Source organism: Sus scrofa, chromosome 15 (assembly GCF_000003025.6).
Source record: "Sus scrofa isolate TJ Tabasco breed Duroc chromosome 15, Sscrofa11.1, whole genome shotgun sequence".
NCBI lineage: Eukaryota > Metazoa > Chordata > Mammalia > Artiodactyla > Suidae > Sus > Sus scrofa.
Genome location: NC_010457.5, coordinates 137,862,963 through 137,880,269, shown reverse-complemented (window position 1 = coordinate 137,880,269; position 17,307 = coordinate 137,862,963). Strand labels below are relative to the sequence as shown.

The window sequence follows — 17,307 nt, the reverse complement described above, 5'->3', positions numbered from 1 at the left end:
CCCACGCTGGTGTAACGTGCCAGGAAACCTCGGACTGCAGAGCCGTGGGCGGGGGGACGAGACATCAGTGAGCCTGCGTGAGAGATGCGGAGGGCGAGAGGGCGCGTGTGGAAACAGCAAAGGGTGAGCTCTTGCTGAATTCTTTCATCCACCTGAAAAGGCAAACGAGAGCCACGGGGCCCAGGAATCCTGCGAGCCCTCCCTGAGGACGCAGGCCACGAGCAGCTATATGACGGGGCTCGGCTTCGGTTTGAAGCACGAGCCAGAGCGAAAGGCCATCAGCCAGACCCAGGGCCACGGGATCCAGAAACTGTCATCAACCAGAGAAGTGAAGGAATCCTACCAGTGGCTGACCCGTTTCACTCTATGTGCAATGACCGCCAGCACAGGACATCTGGGGCTGCGTGACTGCGAGTGTGCTGTGACAGGACTCAGGGAAGAAGGGGGAGGCGTCACAGCACCACCCAGGGGCTGAGAGCGCCCAGGACCTGCTGGCAGCCACCAGGTGGCACCAGGCTTCCTTGTCATCTCTGCAACGCACTCGACTGAGAACTAACTGCCCGGTGCAGAGTTTTGTGTTTATTATAATAAAACACTGAGCTTTTAATTTTCATGCTTGCAGATTAAGCTCTCTAAAGACCGGAATTCCCGTCATGGCGCAGTGGTTAACGAATCAGACTAGGAACCATGAGGTTGCGGGTTCGGTCCCTGCCCTTGCTCAGTGGGTTAACGATCCAGCGTTGCCATGAGCTGTGGTGTAGGTTGCAGACGCCGCTCAGATCCCACGTTGCTGTGGCTCTGGCGTAGACCAGCGGCTACAGATCCGATTCGACCCCGAGCCTGGGAACCTCCATATGTTGCAGGAGTGGCCCAAGAAATGGCAAAAAGACCAAAAAAAAAAACAAGATCTCTAAAGACCTACAAAATGCTCACGTGTGTCTAAAGAACGACCTCAACTGGTTTCGAACCCACGACGCGCTGACTGACCCTGACCGGGGCTCTGCACACACGGTAGGGGGATGGGAGCTGAGGCGGCGCCGGGACGGGCCGGTCATTCCAGGAACACCTTCTCCTCAACCCTCAAGGCGCCCGTTCTCACGCCCACGGGCCAAAGACGAGACACGGCTCCGAGGACACCCGGGGGCTCGCTCCGGCCGCAGGCAAGCAGGTGTGGCTCTGGGACACAGGCCTCCCCGCACGGGATGCCCTCGCCCAAGCTGCGCCGCCCGCTCCCTCCCCTGCGGAACTCGGATGGCGCCCTCCCTCCTACAGGACCCGGCCTGCGGCTCGGCGGAGCCCCCACGGAAACGAAATACACGACGTCAGATGTGGCTGCACTGCAACACGCGTGGCCCCTGAGAAAAGACGTTCACCCGTAAGTCGTCAGCCTGCTCCAGCCTCGTAACCCTGTGTTCAGCCTTCGCACTCGGCCGAAGCCCTCGCTAAACCCCACGCAGGCCAGCGACCTCCTGGGAACAGAGCAACGGCAGATGACCGCTGCTGGACCAGGGCTGGAGGAGAAGGCACTACCAAACACGCCTGCTCTCAGCAAAGCCTCACGAGGGAAACACCCAAGAAAGACGGGTTTCGTGTTATTCTAGCTACAGAATTTTTATTTTTTATTTTTGTCTTTTTGCCCTTTCTTGGGCCGCTCCAACGGCACATGGAGGTTCCCAGGCTAGGGGTCGAATCAGAGCTGTAGCCACCGGCCTGCACCACAGCCACAGCAACGCAGGAGCCGAGCCACGTCTGCAACCTACACCACAGCTCATGGCAGCGCCGGATCCTTAACCCACTGAGTGAGGGCAGGGATCGAACCCGCAACCTCATGTTTCCTAGTCGGATTCGTTAACCACTGCGCCACGACGGGAACTCCGTCCAGCTACAGGATTTCTAAAACCCAGATATCCAGCATTGTCACTGCTGTGGCTGGGGTTCAATCCTAGGCCCGGGAACTTCCATGTGCCGTGGGCATGGCCTTAAAAAAAAAAAAGGTAAGTCTGAGGCAAGTTCAGCCTAGAAAAATCTTTACAGTTCCATACACAGTTAAGCTTTACACTCTTTTTCACCCTTAACGCTACTCAAGAATTGCAACGTTTCTGAAGAGTTCAAGCATCACAGAAGACTACATGCAGCTATCACCCGGACTGTGCCACTGAAATTCCAGATCCGCACATCTGACCGCATCAGCGGGGCGAGCCCGGGGCTCGGCACGCGGCAGGCCTCGCGAGTAAAAGGGTGTGCCTGGGGAACACCTTCCCCAGGGGCCAGGGGCAGGCACTTTGGTTCTTTGTTTTCTGAAGAGAACCCAGCAGAGGGGCTAGAGAACTCAAAGGCACTCTGACCATCCACTTCTTCACAAACTCCCAGCAGAGACCGCGCGAGCCTCCCGCCGTGGAAGCAGCAACACGAGCCACACAAAGGCAAGGTGAGGTTCATTCCAGCGGCGTCCACCTTCCTCACCGTAAAACCTCGCACATCAGGGCAGACTATCAGGTCGGTTCCGCTCTTCTGTGCATTTTTTTCAGGGAACAAAAGCCTCTGGTGAACGTTAAGTGGTCGTGATAATAGAAAATAACGGCAACCACACTGAGACATGCATACTTCATACCAAAGTGGGGAGGAATTTTAACTAACGAATGCATTTTTCTTGCCTATTTCTGAAGTTGTAGTTTCCTGCTCTGGTTCATTAATTAATCCAGACGCTACGGGGCTTAAACTTTTAGCTGAAACATGACCCTCCTCTCTTCCTGATGTAAAATAGTTAACGACAGGTTAGAACATTGCACACGTTTTTGCGTTTGGTTGACCTGGTTGGGAATTATGCCAAGGTTACCAACTAACCGCCCCGTCCACTCAACGGCCGGCTCCCAGCCTCCGGGGGCCCCTCGGAAGCTCCCTCTTTCGGAAGGTCCTTCCCTGGGCTTGCAGGACGCCCGCCGGCTCTCCAAACCCCTCCAACTTGCCGGCCTCTCTCCCCTCTGCCACAACCGCCCCGCTTCTCCGACCCTGAATCCCTGGCTCCACGCTCCCCCAGCTTAATTACTGCAGGAAGGTCCAGGCCCACACATCCGCCCGCCGCCCCAACACCTCCACCTGTTTCACAGGCATCTGGAACGTGAGGCACTGCCCCCCCGGCCCACTAGCCAGTCCCCCCCAGATCCTTCTCCACGGCCATCAGCACCACGGTGGGGGGTGCCGGCCCCCCCAGATCCAGCCTTCCTTCTACTCGTCTCCAGCAGGTGCCATCCGCGTCCTCCCTTCCGTAACGGCCCACCCCAGACTCCCCGCCTGTGACACTCGGGTCCCGGCGGCCACAGCCACTCACCCACCTATCTCAGCAGCCACCTGACTGCCCTGTGGCCTCCGGCCCAGCCCCGCTGCACGTTTAACTCATGTCAAGCCCTGAGTCAGAGCCTGTCCCTGTCCCGCTGGACCTCCTCCGGAGACTTGCGCTCAGTCACCGTAAACACCTGGCGGACACGGCCCGGCCCCAGCCTGCCTGCTCCCATCTCTTTCCCCCTCTCTGCCCCAGACAAACCAGGCTGCCTGCCCCTCAAAAGGCAAGCCTGTCCCCAGCTCAGGGCCTCTGGCTATCCCTGGACACCTGCCGGTCACGTGCTCCTTGACCCTGGTCAGCGCTCTGTCCAGACAGCCCCCCGAGGGGCCCCTGCCACCGCCGCCTCCACGCCGCGTGCCCTCGTTTTCCTTCAAGGGACTCATGGCCGGGATCGTGAGCGTGTCCGCCCTGCGTGCTTCTCATCATCTGCTGCTGCCTCTGGACCACGCTCTCCGGGAAGGCAGGGACGGCACCCAATCGGCAGAAAAAATACAAGAAGGCTCAAATGGACGGCTCGGCTAGTGACAGACGGACAGAAAGGCAGTCTGTGCGTGGCTGGGGGCAGGGGCGCCGGCAGCTCTGCCATGGGGCCCACCTGCCCTTCTGCCCTGCTCCACCCCGGGCCAGGCCCCACGTTCAGCAGGACCACATCGCTGCTGCACCACCCCCGAGCTCCACCTGCTCTGTGACCAAATAGAGGCAAAGGGCCCGGCAGCTGCGGGTTTCAACGCTCAAACACGCACTCACGGGCTCCACCGGGGCGCCGGCTTACCAAGCTGTTTCACCGTATGTTCCTTCTTAGCTTTGCTGTAGCAAGAGTTACGTTCTTTCTCGGTGAGGAGACTATTGCCACTGGTTCTAGAGTCCCTTCTTCCTGACGTGAAATTGCACAATGAAAATGCACGGTAAACGCAATGTGCAACACTGCACAGCACCCAACAAATGAAATTCAAATGCACTAGCTCAAAGTGATTCGTTCTGCTACAACACACTAGTTGAGAATAAGCAAAATTATCATGTGCTTGTGCAGAATGGTTTTTGGATCCTATGGGGTTCTAGAATGGTTTTAAGATTCTTTTTTTTGTCTTTTTAGGGCTGCACCTGTGGCATATGGAGGTTCCCAGGCTAGGCGTCCAATCGGAGCTATAGCTGCTGGCCTACACCATAGCAACACCAGGTCCAAGCCACGTCTGTGGCTAGATTTAAGATACCCCAGTTCATGGGGCAATGCCGGATCCTTAACCCACTGAGTAAGGCCAGGGATCGAACCTGCATCCTCATGGATACAGCTACGAAAATCAGGAAAGTGTCTAAACTGCAACAAGAATGACTAAAAATTAGTGAGGCAAAGAATGATACCATTTCCAAAAAAAACCTAAAAGCCAAGCAATGGACCAATCCAGACTGACAGACACAAAAGCGCTGGCGCACACGTCTTCTCACGAGAGGGGGGAGCCCTAACCTACAGCAGAGGCGCCCCCTCCTCCCGAATAACGAAACCCTAAGTTTAATCAAGGGCAGTGACATCCTGAGAGGCCCGGGCGGTCTGAGAGCTGGGGCTCCGACGCGTAAAGCGACGGTAAAATGCACCTGCAAGAACGAGCACATGCGACGGCTTAAAACTGTTTTCAAAAGACGAACTAGTCGTGAAAAAAGAAACAACGGAGTAAGAAGAAAAACGGAGACACCAGACTCGGACTGCAAGAGGCATGGGGAGGGGTCGCAGAGGGAAAGGCAGGGCGAGTTAGTGAGTGACCCTGGAGCGCCCGGTGGATTATAAAAAATAAATACATTCAGAGCCCCATTTCCCCGGGAGTTAGAACAGGCGATAACCACAACGACGCGACAAACAGAAAATGAAACACAAACCTCCACCTCTCACCTCTCCGAAACCAACTACAGAAAAAGGCTGGCGGCTTCCAGTGCCCACAAAGTAAACACCTAGACAGGTCAGACCCAAGCGTAATGCGAAGAAAAAACTGAAAAGGGCTTATTTAAAAACCGGCAAACATCTTTAGCGCACAGGACGCCCGTGCAAATTAAGAGCATGCTCCATCCCTGCAGAGGGCGGGGCGGGGGGCTCAGCTCCGACCCCCGCAGCTACGACCCTACGATGGCCAGGCCTTCTGTGCCAGGAATCACACCCTGGAGACCCATCCCACGGAGATCCCCCAAAGAGAGAGAAAGTTTCTGGCACAAAAAATGTCCTTTAAGGCGTCTGTCCATGTCAAAGAATGGAACTTACCATCTAAGTTTAATTTTAAAATGAAAAATTCCCACTGCTGCATGCCTGCCTCGCGTCTCTAACGTTTCCCATTTAGGAAAAGGGTGGTTTCTCAGAAACACTGCTGCTCAAAGCAACTTCGAGTTGCCACTAAAACCCACAGCTGGCCTCCGGCAGTACTTCCCTGCAGACCGGCCCTCCCGCCCGCACACGGGTCTGTCAGAAGCGGGCACTGTCCCTGGACAAACCAGGCCAGGTCCGCGGGCTTCGGCTGCAGCTTCCACTTTTCGTACCGTCCCTGATGAGCTCCACTCGGTTTAAGTGCGAGGCCGTCCCTGTCTCAGGGCAGGACGCTCCTGCTGTCCACCCTGCGTCAGGACCGAGTTGACCTACCCACTCAAGAGAAAGAGTCGGGGAGCTCCCGTCGTGGCTCAGCGGAAACGAACCCGACTCACATTCATGAGGATGCAGGTTCCATCCCTGGCCTCGCTCAGTGGGTCAGGGATCCGGCGTTGCCCTGAGCTGTGGTATAGGTGGAAGATACGGCTCGGATCCCGCCTTGCTGCAGCTGTGGTGGAGGCCAGCAGCTGCAGCTCTGTTTGGACCCCTAGCCTGGGAACCTCCATACGCCACAGACGGGGCTCTAAAGGACAAAAAAAAAGAGAAGAGAGAGAGAAAGCCAAGGAAAAACGGATAATTGATGAATATTTCTGGAAAATTAAAATTCCATCACCGCTTTTAGATCATAACGCAGACCTCCAGCAAAGAGGTGCTGCTCTGCCCCAGGTGTCAGGGGATCTCACACATGTGTGTGTGCATGCGTGTGCGTGTACATGTGTGTGCGCGTGTCAGAGCCCCGCATCTTCCCCTTCACATTCTCACATGGTCTGTGTTCCTCCCTCCCAGGGGCAGATGGGCTTTCCAGCCGCGGATACTTTTTCCTACGAGACACTGTGATTCAGGCAAAGAATCAAGCATCTACCGTTCCAGCTCCGTTTCTGATACACTGTGCAGTACCTTCCACCGAATTTCTGGATCGCCGTTTCGACGTCTTTGCTGTCACTGAGCCAGACGCTCGCGCGGAAGTCTCAGTCTTAAAGAAAAGAGAAGGAGAGGCCATCAGCTGAGGCGCCACCCAGCAGCACGGGGAGCAGCCGCGCTCGTCGAGCTCTGCTCAACCACGAGCACGCGCTTCAGAGAGGGACTGACTCCAGCTCGGAGCCACCAGCACTCGAGACCGGACCCGGGGCTGCAACCGCCGCCACTCCAGACGCAGAATCCACTCTTTTGTACAGCCCGAAGGTCAGCCACCCACGGACTGTACCTTGAGAACCACCGTCTCATCAGAGGTGTTTGTGGACACCCAACTGCTGTCACCAGGTGCAACTACCTCAACGCGCCTAAGACCCTGAGAGTAAAAACGGGCACCATGTGTTTGCCCAGGGCATGAGTCAGCAGCCCTCCCACCGCTGCTTCCCGGGCCCGACACGTCTCTCCGTGTCTCTCCACCGGCCACGCGGCCTCCTAACGGGCCCCCAGCCTCCACTCCACGCCCGACCCTCTCCCCTACGGCCGCCTGGACACGCTCTGCTCTGAAATGCGACCTGGAAGCAGCCCGGGTGAGTCTGAGCCCCCAGGCCGCCGGGGCCCGGGCTGCTCCCCCGTAACGGGAAACACACAGCGGGGCCTCCGGGGCCCTCCCTCCCCCGCGCCCCCCGCCTGATGACATAATCCTCTCCCGCCCCATCCAGGTGCCCCCTCCGCCCTCGCCCAAATGGCCACCCTGTCCCACCGGACACCGCGTCATCCTTGCCAAAGGCGGAAGGAGACCCGGAGTCCATCGAGGAAACCGGAGGAGACACACTCCCATCCATTTCACGGGCCGCCGGCCTTCATCGTTGGTTTTACCACAACGTAAAGGTGGACCTGCTGTGGGGGCCTCGCCGTGCCCCGCGGACCAGGCGGGGACCAAGGCACAGCAGTCATAGTTCAACACCGCTGTGGCTTTACGTCTCTGAATGTTATTTTTAAAAGTTTACCTCTGTTTCGGCTTTGGAGTCTTTAAAAGATCCATCTGACAACTTTTTAGACGCCTCTCCTGTGCTTGAGGACTATGAAAAGAAAAAAGAATGTTCTCCAAACTCGAGAATAATTCAAATCTGTAACATCTAAAAACACAGCAGGACGTTTTCCCCAACGCCGACCCACAGCAAGCCGGCCCTCCCCGCAGGGGCGGCGGCACACGCCAGCCGGGGCCCCGGTGGCTGCTGCGCAGCCTGGATCCCGGAGGGCTGGCCGAGGCCAAGGGCCTCCGGGCGCAGGGGTCCCTACGGCCAAACTCCTGGGAAAGAGAGACTCCGGAGGCGAGGGAAGCAGTGAAGGGAAGCTCCGACCCCCAGGAAAGGCGCCCCTGCTCCTGCCGCCCGAGGGGCCACCCCTACCTCCCAGGGGCTCTTGCTCAGCAGAGGCTCCAGACGCCCCACCAAGAAAACACTCTCAAAACAAATGACGTGAAAACTGACAACTGATAAATCGACACCTTAAAAAAAAAATCTCAGAGTTCCCATCATGGCCCAGTGGTTAGCGGATCTGACTAGGAACCACGAGGTTGCGGGTTCGATCCCTGGCCTCGCTCGGTGGGTTGGGGATCTGGCATTGCCATGGGCTGTGCTGTAAGTCACGGATGGGGCTCAGATCCCGCGTTGTGTGGCTCTGGCGTAGGCTGGAGGCTGCGGCTCCAATTCGACCCCTGGCCGGGGAACCTCCATGTGCCGCGGGAGCAGCCCTAGAAAATACAAAACAAAACAAAACAAAGTCTCCCGCTGAAATCAACTCTCAGAAAGACCCGTCTGGACACGAGGAGCAGAAGAGACACAATCACGGAGGCTGTCCCCCTGACGACCGGAAAGCAGAGGATGCTTGTTCACTATTTCAACGACTAAATGTCCTCACAACGTCATTATGAAGCCAGCAGTCTGCGCCCGCGGTAATCACCTGACCCCGCGGCGCTCAGCTCCCCGCAGACTGGGGAGGAGGGCGGGCCACACCCACGCACGGCCACTGTGACCCCAGACTCGTCTTCCCCGCCACTCAGGACACACCTGTCACTTCCGAGCACCTTCACACCTGCAGCTTCACAGACTGAGAATGTCTCGCCATCACCTCCCTACATCAAGGAATCCGACTGGAGGGTACAGATGGCCCAGCGGGGCCCGGGCTAGAGCTGCCTGCACAGGAACCCCAGGGCTCAGCTACATGGGGGCAGGGGGGAGGCACGGCTCCCAGGGGAGAGAGCAGCCTGCCTCCCAGACCCCCGGCCCACGAAGGAGCCCCAGATGGACACAGAAGGGCTGGTCCAGTAAAATCCCCACGACCGGTGTACACGAATCCGCCCTGGGCCACAGGACCAGCTTTTAAATAAAACCATCGCCCACTCACAGCTGCAATACGTTCCGTTCACCCACCCCTAAAAATACCCTCTGGAAGGGTCTCTTTTAAAAGACCAGTCACGCCACCAGCAACCTCAGCGAACATCGGCTGGGCCGCTGGGCCCGAGGCCCGGACGGCTGAGAAGTACACAGGCTGGGCTGCCTCGCGCACCTGAGCAAGGAGGATACGCGAGAGCCGTGGAAAAGCCAGGTCGGTGGCGAAGACCTTTCTCAGAGCTCTGGAAAGAGGCAAAAGACGGGGAATGTCTCGGTTCTGTCTAAAGCTCCCTGGGAACCCAGGTTTCTGAGGCACGTTCAGCACTGTGAGTGGCAGTACCCCCGGGATGGCGCTGGGGACCCAGGGTTCAGGGCAGAACACCCACAATTACTCACAAGACCACCCAAAAGACTGGTTTCCAGGCCTGGCCTGGGGTCCGTCCCAGGGGACACGAGGCCACAAAACCAGGTGGCTGTCTCGACAGGAAGGAGAAAGGCTCAGGCCTGGCCCTTCGCAGCCCGGCTCGGACAGACCGTGAACTTCTGCGGACCTCAGCTCCCTCGGTTCTAGCAGCTGGAGACCAGATCTCCACAACCTTCCCAACCCTCTGCCCTGTCCGACGGGCCCAGGAGAACAGGTGTCTGCAGGGCCAGCCCCGATAGAGACTTCACCCTCGGGCAGTGAGGCCTAAGTAGCCTGCACGTCTAGAAAACACTCTGAAACCTAAAGAAGTTCCTGGAAAAATCCTAAATTTACCTGAAAATTTAATTAAACAAGAACTCGGCAACCCGAGGTCTCACTGCACATCTGTGCTCAGGCTTCGGAAGCCTGGAAAGCAGTTCTAATCCTTCGTAAATGCAGCTGCGCCCGCGGCCCTGGGGCCCGCGTGCCCCGAGGCCGCTGGGAAACACCGCTCACCACCAAGGCTGCACCCCGGTCGCCAGAAAAACATCCCAAACACACACGCCAGCACAGACAGGAAAAGCAGGGACTCTGCCAATGCCTGGCAAACACTGGCATCTCTGCAGGTTTCTGCCAGGGGTCCAAGCTGGTCACGGTTTTGAATCGGGGACAGAGAAAGCCACTTCCCTAGTCACACATGAGGACCAAGGCCCCTTGGGAGGACAACACAAAGGGGCGAAGGGCGGCGGCTCCCACGCAGGACCTACCTTCTCCGGCCTGTCGTGCTCGCGGCTCTTCTCCCTGTCGGGGTCCCGGGCGTGCTCCCCGTCTCTCGCCCTCCGCCGCTCCCGCTCGCGGCCTTTCCCCCGCTCCTTCTCCTTGCCCGCCTCGACCTTCCGCTCCCGCTCCCGCTCCGCGTCCCGGTCCCGGCCGGGCCTGGGCCTATTCTTGGCCCGCTCGCGCTCCCCTCCGCCGGCCGTGTCTCTCGCGGGCTCTTTACGTCTGTCCCGCTCCCGCTCCTTGGCCTTCTCCTTGTCCCGCTCCTTGTCCCGCGGCGGGCTCTCTTCTCTCAGCTCTTCTTTCTGGTTCCTCTCTCGGCTTGTACTTCCCGCGGTGACTTCCGAGTTTCTTCTCCTCTCCTGAAAAGAAAGGCCAAGTAGCGCTGCCGCTGCTGTATTTACCTGGACCACAAAAGGCCCCACGGGCTCAGGTCCAGACGTACCACCTGCACTCACCTCTTTACCTCTGGGGACCCCGGACTCTCCGTCCCTCATGCTCTTATGATCCGTTCCTCGAGGGTTCGCCGCCAGCGAGGGCCTTCCTTTCACGTCCCCCTTCTCTCCGGCCAACACTCTCTTCACGGCGTCCTCACTGGAGAGCTTACCCCGCGGGAGGAACAAGACGCAAGGTGACAACGACATCCGTGAGCGGAACACACCCCAATGTCGACGTGCAGAGCAGCCCGCCAGGGACGGACGTTAAAAGGAGAGGTTCTGCCGACAACGTGCTGCCTCGGCCCCAGCCGTGCCCTCGGGCGCTCTGCCCGCTCACCGCAGAGGCCACCGCGCTCCGCGAGGCCGGCTCCGTTCCACCCGAGCGGCCAAGAGCGGACACGTGCTGCTCAAGGGCACGGACGCCGGTCCACGCGGCCCAGCAGCGCCTTCCCCCTGGCTCGGGTCACAGAGGCCCGGCCCTGAAAGGCCCCTACGGAGCCCTCTAACCCGAGCCCCAGCCAGGGCACAACCACGCTCGACCGCCACCTGGTCCCTGACCCTGTGCGGCCGGGAACCCCGTCGCCCACACACTCACGGGTTCCACACGCACACGTGAGCGACTCGACCACAGGCAGGGGACACACGGCATATGGGCAAGGGGCCCAATACAGCCGTCAAAAGTTAGTGCACTGTGACAAGGATGCCAAGTCAGCCTGGGGGAGGGTGGACAGGCCAATCCCGCGCGGCTGCCCACTGCCCGCTGCAGCAGCGCCAGCCGAGAGCTCAGCAGCGTGGTGGGAGCGCGGCTGGGCGGGACAGGGGTGACAGCAAAGGACCGGGGAGGAAGCAGCAGCAGGTCTCAAGGGCTCCGTGAGCTGGGCCACGGAGCTGGGGCCACGGAGCTGGGCGGGGACGCGGGAGGAGCACCAGTCAGGTGTGCTTTCAGAGACGGGCAACGCACAGGGCCTGGGATGGGGGCCAGGATGGGGCCAGCAAATGGGCAAAATCAGCTTCTGCGTCCCCAGGCCTGGGACCCAGCCTGAGCCCCCTCCCACTCCCACGCTGCTGTGTGAGCCGAGAGCCGCCTTCCCCACCCTGGGGACATCGAAGGTCAGCCCCCCCTGCAGCCCATCAGCTCCGCGAGAAAGGGCCATGGCCGCTCCCCGGGGGCTCCTCAGCTCCCCCAAAGAAGGCAGGCCTTGGGGATGACCTGCTCCAGGGGTGCTGGGGTACCATGAGGCCAGAGAAGCCAAGACTCTAGCCCATGGAGAAAATCTCAGGAGTAACCAATCCAGCCCCTGCACAAGTGAGAGAGGTTCTAGAGAGGCGGCACAGCTCTGCAAACGCCCTGGAGGAGAGGGCGGGGCCGAGGGAGGCAGACCCCAGAGGAGGCAGGGAACAGGGACCTTCCACAAGGCCCCAAGGCAAAGAAAAGCAGCTCCTCGGCCACCCGGGTCCTGGCTGGAAACAGTCACCTGCCCTGAAAGGAGGCCCCAAAGGAGGAGGCACCCAGGGCCTCCAGCCACGTGTGCCCCGCCCAAAGCGCCCAAGTCCCTGCCTTACACTCCCGGCCACAGAGCTCACAGGAACACCCTGCGGTTTTAAACTACTTCTGTGACTCCGGGCAGGGTCAGGTTCCGAGCCGGCCTGGAGCTCCTCCCCCGGAACACCTCCCACCGTGCGGTCTGCCCTCCCGTCTGGGGTCTGCCCTCCTCCCGCCGGTGGGTTCCCACTCCGAGGGGGCGGGCAGGGGGCACCTTGCTGAGACAGCACTTTCCGAGTCTCTGGAGAAGCTCGTTGGTTTTCTCAGGCTCGTGCCCGGCCACGATCCGGGCCGGTTTCGCCGACAGCGGCTCTCCGGAGACCAGCACCACCACGTCTATGGCCTTCTGGAGGAAGCTAATTTTTGCATCTTTATCCTGCAAGATTTCCATATAAAAGGCAAATATTACAACACCTGAAGAGGAGGGTACGCTACCTTCAGTACATTCAACAGACACGGTTCCGGTTTAGATAAAAAGCGATTTTCAGATGTACGTCCAGTTTAGAGATACTGACTCTCTACAACAACAACAACCAGGAACCGAAGTCCAAGAAAGCTCTGCGTTTGGGTTGATGGGCTGGCATGAACCTTTAGAAGACTAATGCCATCTCTCGAGGATAAAATTCGCTGCCAGGGAGACCACGAAACGAGGAAGAGCAAGGGCGACCCCGGGAGGGACCAGCCTGGCGGTCCAGCCACAGGTCAGCACGGAAGCGAGAGCTGGCGCAGCGCCCGGCTCACAAGAGCCGCGTTCACGCAGGCGGGGCCAGGAGAGCCCCTCGGACCTACCTTAACGTTGTCGGACTTCATCTCCGCATCCGTGTAGAGGCCCTTCATGAAACCGGTCATCCGAATCACCTTCAGAGAGAAGGTGAGGCCTTGGTCAGCACCCTCGGGACAGCCCGTCCATCAGCCTCCCCCACTGCCCTGAGCAAAGGGCTGCCAGAACCCGTCCACGCGCAGGAGGTTGTTGACACACTTCCTCGACAGACACCTGCGTGTCTGCCACGGCGAGGCCACACCGCAGGCAGAAGCCCACCCGGTCCTCCCAGAGCTCAGCCTGGCTAGGGACCCCCAGGGAGCACAGGCTCACCCCCGATCCACGAGCAGGAGGGCCCCGTGGTGTCAGGACACACTTTCCCAGCCACTCACATCGAAACTGAGCCCAGAAGCTTACAGGGAACCGGGGGAGAGGTACAAGGAAGCACGTGCCGGACAAAAGAAACAGGCCCACAAGGTCCAGGGCCAAGAGGGTCCTGCTCAAAGGACCAGAACTGTGCGGACAGGAGGAGCCTGAGGCCAGGGAGTCGGCAGGGGCTGGCCTGCAAAGCCATTCAGGAGCACGGCCTTAGCCTAAGGACCACCAGGCAGCCCTGAGAGGTCCCACAGCAGGAACAGCCTCTTATGAGGGTCCCTCAGGACAGGAAGGAGGATGAAGTTTGGAAAGGAGAACTCCCAGGGGGGGTTTCTCCTCATCACCGTCACTCCCTTCCAGGGACGGGGGTGCTCTGTGCCGCATCGCTTTTGTTCTCCTGCAACCCCTCCTCTCCTCAGTCAACCTGGTCCTCCCAGGGACCCCTGAGTCCAGCTTTTCGGGGGGCGATGTTCTCGGCTCCTCCCACCCCCAGACCCAGGCAGGGCCCTGGGCTCTCTCAGACCAGAGGTTTCCAGAATGCGGCAGGTCACTACAAGGTCAATGTAATGAGCAGCAATACGAGAAAAGTTAACAAACAGAAAAGAAAGCATCGGGCAAGGATGACTACGCCTGTACATGTGAGTCCTGGGTCAGATATAAAAAGCAATTTTACCATAAGAAGTGTTTAAAAAAATTGTCAAAGACAGTCCTACACTAACATCGGGCTCCTTCTCTGAGACCAAACTACAACTAGCTACTAATTAAGCTCTTTCAGTCCTCAGCAAACTACTCAAGGGCTGTAAGAGCTGTGCCATTATTTTTCCTAAGAAGACAGGTGGAATATTAAGAGCATCTTGCATTTAGTATTCCCGGAACTTTTTGATTTTGCTTCCTTTGAAGTTTTTCCAGTGTGTTGACAGTTAAACTTGTGAGCAATAATTTAAGCAACAAAGAGACCTTAATTTCACAGGATCAAGGCTTCAATGTATAAGAGGCAGGGTTAGTTTAGCAGTAACTAAAATACTAACATGGCCATTGGAATACAATACTCAGGGGCAGCAGAGAATTCCCATTAAGACGAGCTTCACATACTGTCTGCAAGTGCTCTCCAATGTGTCAATTGTCCTGACATCTTTTTTTTTTTTTTTTTTTTTTTTTTGTCTTTTTGCCATTTCTAGGGCCGCTCCCGCAGCATATGGAGGTTCCCAGGCTAAGGGTCAAATCGGAGCTGTAGCCTCCGGCCTACACCAGAGCCACAGCAACGCGGGATCCGAGCCTTGTCTGCAACCTACACCACAGCTCATGGCAACGCCAGATCCTTAACCCACTGAGCAAGGGCAGGGACCGAACCCTCAACCTCATGGTTCCTAGTCGGATTCGTTAACCACTGCGCCACGACGGGAACTCCTGTCCTGACATTTTGGTCAAGTAGGTGACATCAACACACTCATCTCTACACAGGTAGAGAAATTCATTGTGACCCTGGATTAGAAAAAACCTGTGGCAGAAAAGCAGACCAGTGGATCCTGATTGGGAAGGTGGGATGCCTGCCTCATAGCCTGGCTACCTGGCCAACCAAGTCAAGTCCCACCTGGCCTTCCAGGAGGTGGGGACAGCAGCCACCACGAGCCAGGGCCACACCCAGACCCAGAGGACGAGGCATGCCCCCAGCCTTCTTCCGGGACCTCTGTTTCAGTGAGGAGACAGGACTAACACAGAAAACGACAGTGTCAGGCCAGAGTCGTCCACTCACCCCCGGGGCTAAGTGACTTGATCCTCCTGGGGAAGAGGACCCACCTGCCTCCTCCACAGGGCAGAGGTGACACAGCTCAAGGCCTGGCTCCCACCAGGCTCTCCACGCAGCCACCCCCTCCCCCGACACGGTCCAGGGCAGGTGTGAGTGCTGCCCTAGCTTAAGAGGAGGGGGAGGCCAGTCGAGACGTCCCTGGAATGTGGGTGGGATTCGAGAGTCAGGAGTACGGTTAGGGTTTTTCACGCAGAGAGGCAGACAATAGAAGCTAAGATCGCAAAAATGAGTAAAGCAAATTTTGTGGACAAGCAAGACGTCCAACCTCTTGGAAAGAGTGAGGAGTGAAGTTTAAGGACTAACATGGGGGGGAGAGCAATAGCCCCCACTGCCCGCACCCCACCGAACCCCGACACCTGCAAGGTCAACCTGATTCCTAATGCCCAAAAACCACATCCAAGTTCCCCAGGTCAACACCGCTCTCAGGTGTACCCTGAGAATGGGTGCTGCCACCCCGGGGTTACAGGAGCCTTGACAGACTCCACTCAACAATGTTTGTTGTGAACCTTCTGGGTACCATGCCCAGGATATGCCAACAAACCAGTCACTATCTCCCACACTCAGGACTTCACCATCCAGTGGGGGAAAGCTAGACAACGGCCCCTGGACACAGGCTCTACCACTGATCAACATACACTCACCTGCTCTTTCAGCTTTTTCTTTTCAGGTCCCCTACAACCACCTTCAATAATTCACCCACAGGTATTAATTAAGCATCCAATCTGTGGTGACCACTGTGCAGAGCAGGTGGAAGGAAACTGGGGGAGGAGGAGGTTTATAAAAAAGGATAATCCCATTCTCCCGGGGTTTTTGTGCACCCTCCACCTGCTAGACACGGTGGGTGGGGGGACGGAATGGCAGAAACAGCTCTGCCAGGCTGAGTGGAAGATGAGTTCTAAGATGTACTGGGTAGGATGGAAAGAAATGAGAATATTCCCTAAGGGGCCTGGAGCCTTCTTAGACGAGGCGGCTCTTGGGCATGGTGAGGAAGGAAACGCAAGGGTGAGAGCAGAGGCACCGCGGCATCGGGCCCAGGAGTCCTCCGTCCGCCAAGGCCGGGGTTATCCGGCAGGGGCCGCGCTCAGCGACGCGAGGTCCGACCCCGGGGCCAGCCCTGATCCCGACCCCACTCCCACCCCGCCACTGACCCCCGACCCGCATCCCGGCCCCCGGCCCGCACCCCGACCCCCGCGTGGGCCGTCACGCCCAGCCCGCGGCTCAGCCCGCCCCCGGACCGCGCACCCCGACACTGGCCCACACCCCGGCCCACTCCGCGCCCGGCCGCGACCCCGCCCCCGCCCCCGGCCGGGCCCGGCGCCCACCTCTGTGATGATGTCGTGCAGGTAGCGGAACGGGGGCTTGTTCAGCAGCTTCTCCGTCAGCGGCGGCCTTCGAATCACCTTCCCCAGAGCCTCCTGCGTCCGCTTCACCACCGCCGCGTTCATGGCGGCGCCGTCCGCGCCCCGCCGGCCGCCGAGTCTAAGCCCCGCTCCCCGGCCGCCGCCGGCCCCGCCGCCGCCGCCCGCTCCGGCCGCGACGCGCCGCCAGGGTTTCCATCCCACAGTGCACCGGAGTCCGCCAAGGCGCGTGCGCGGAGCCGCGGCCCTCGGTCGCTAGGGCGGCGCGGCCTTAGCAACGGACGCGCCGCGGCGCCCGCCCCCTGCCCGGCTGCGCGCGCAGCGAGCGGCGTCTGGGGCGGGGCCGCCTCGGCCTCCCCGCGGACCCCCAGCGCCCAAGCCCGCTGCCCTCGGCAGCCTCGAGGCGAAGATGCTGGCTCCGCGTTAGAGGAACCCGCCTGAGCACCGGGTAGCAGCAACACGGCTTCCGAGATTCGTGCCGACTGTTCCGCAGATTTCAGGGGGACTGGAACGAGTTTTCCCAAAAGACAGGGAAAGGAAATACCCTACCCTGTGTGTTACTTAATATGGCTTCTTGGGCGAGCAACTCCTTTTCTCAGAGACTCTGTTTCTGTTCCTCTACACGGGGATATGTGCCAGCCTCCCTAAAATTCCCAGGGAGGGGAGGACCAAGAGATGCTCTAGGGCTTTGTAAGCAGGACGAAGCCGCGCCCTGTGGTTCTACCAGGTGTCTGTGGTTCTGTCTCACCTGTCATCCATCTGTTGGGCACAGGCTTACTGCAGAGTCTCCCAGCAATTTCTAGCTTCTAGAAAGCATCGTGGTCTGGTTTTAGTTCTTCTGATGGATACCTTTATAAC

The 17,307-nt window shown here is 58.8% G+C and overlaps 1 protein-coding gene across 1 annotated transcript in view; it reads right to left on the bottom strand.

Annotated features, from left to right (window-relative positions):
* Positions 1-16,658, bottom strand: part of TRAF3IP1 (TRAF3 interacting protein 1) — a 48,714-nt gene extending 32,056 nt beyond the window's left edge. Inside the window, exons 1-7 of the mRNA XM_021074958.1 lie at positions 16,414-16,658; positions 12,939-13,007; positions 12,364-12,525; positions 10,628-10,771; positions 10,160-10,531; positions 7,604-7,675; positions 6,582-6,657 (exon numbers count right to left, since the gene is read on the bottom strand). Of these exons, the coding sequence (XP_020930617.1) occupies positions 6,582-6,657; positions 7,604-7,675; positions 10,160-10,531; positions 10,628-10,771; positions 12,364-12,525; positions 12,939-13,007; positions 16,414-16,536 (1,018 nt within the window). The 5' untranslated portion in view covers positions 16,537-16,658. The remainder of the gene's footprint in view (positions 1-6,581; positions 6,658-7,603; positions 7,676-10,159; positions 10,532-10,627; positions 10,772-12,363; positions 12,526-12,938; positions 13,008-16,413) is intronic.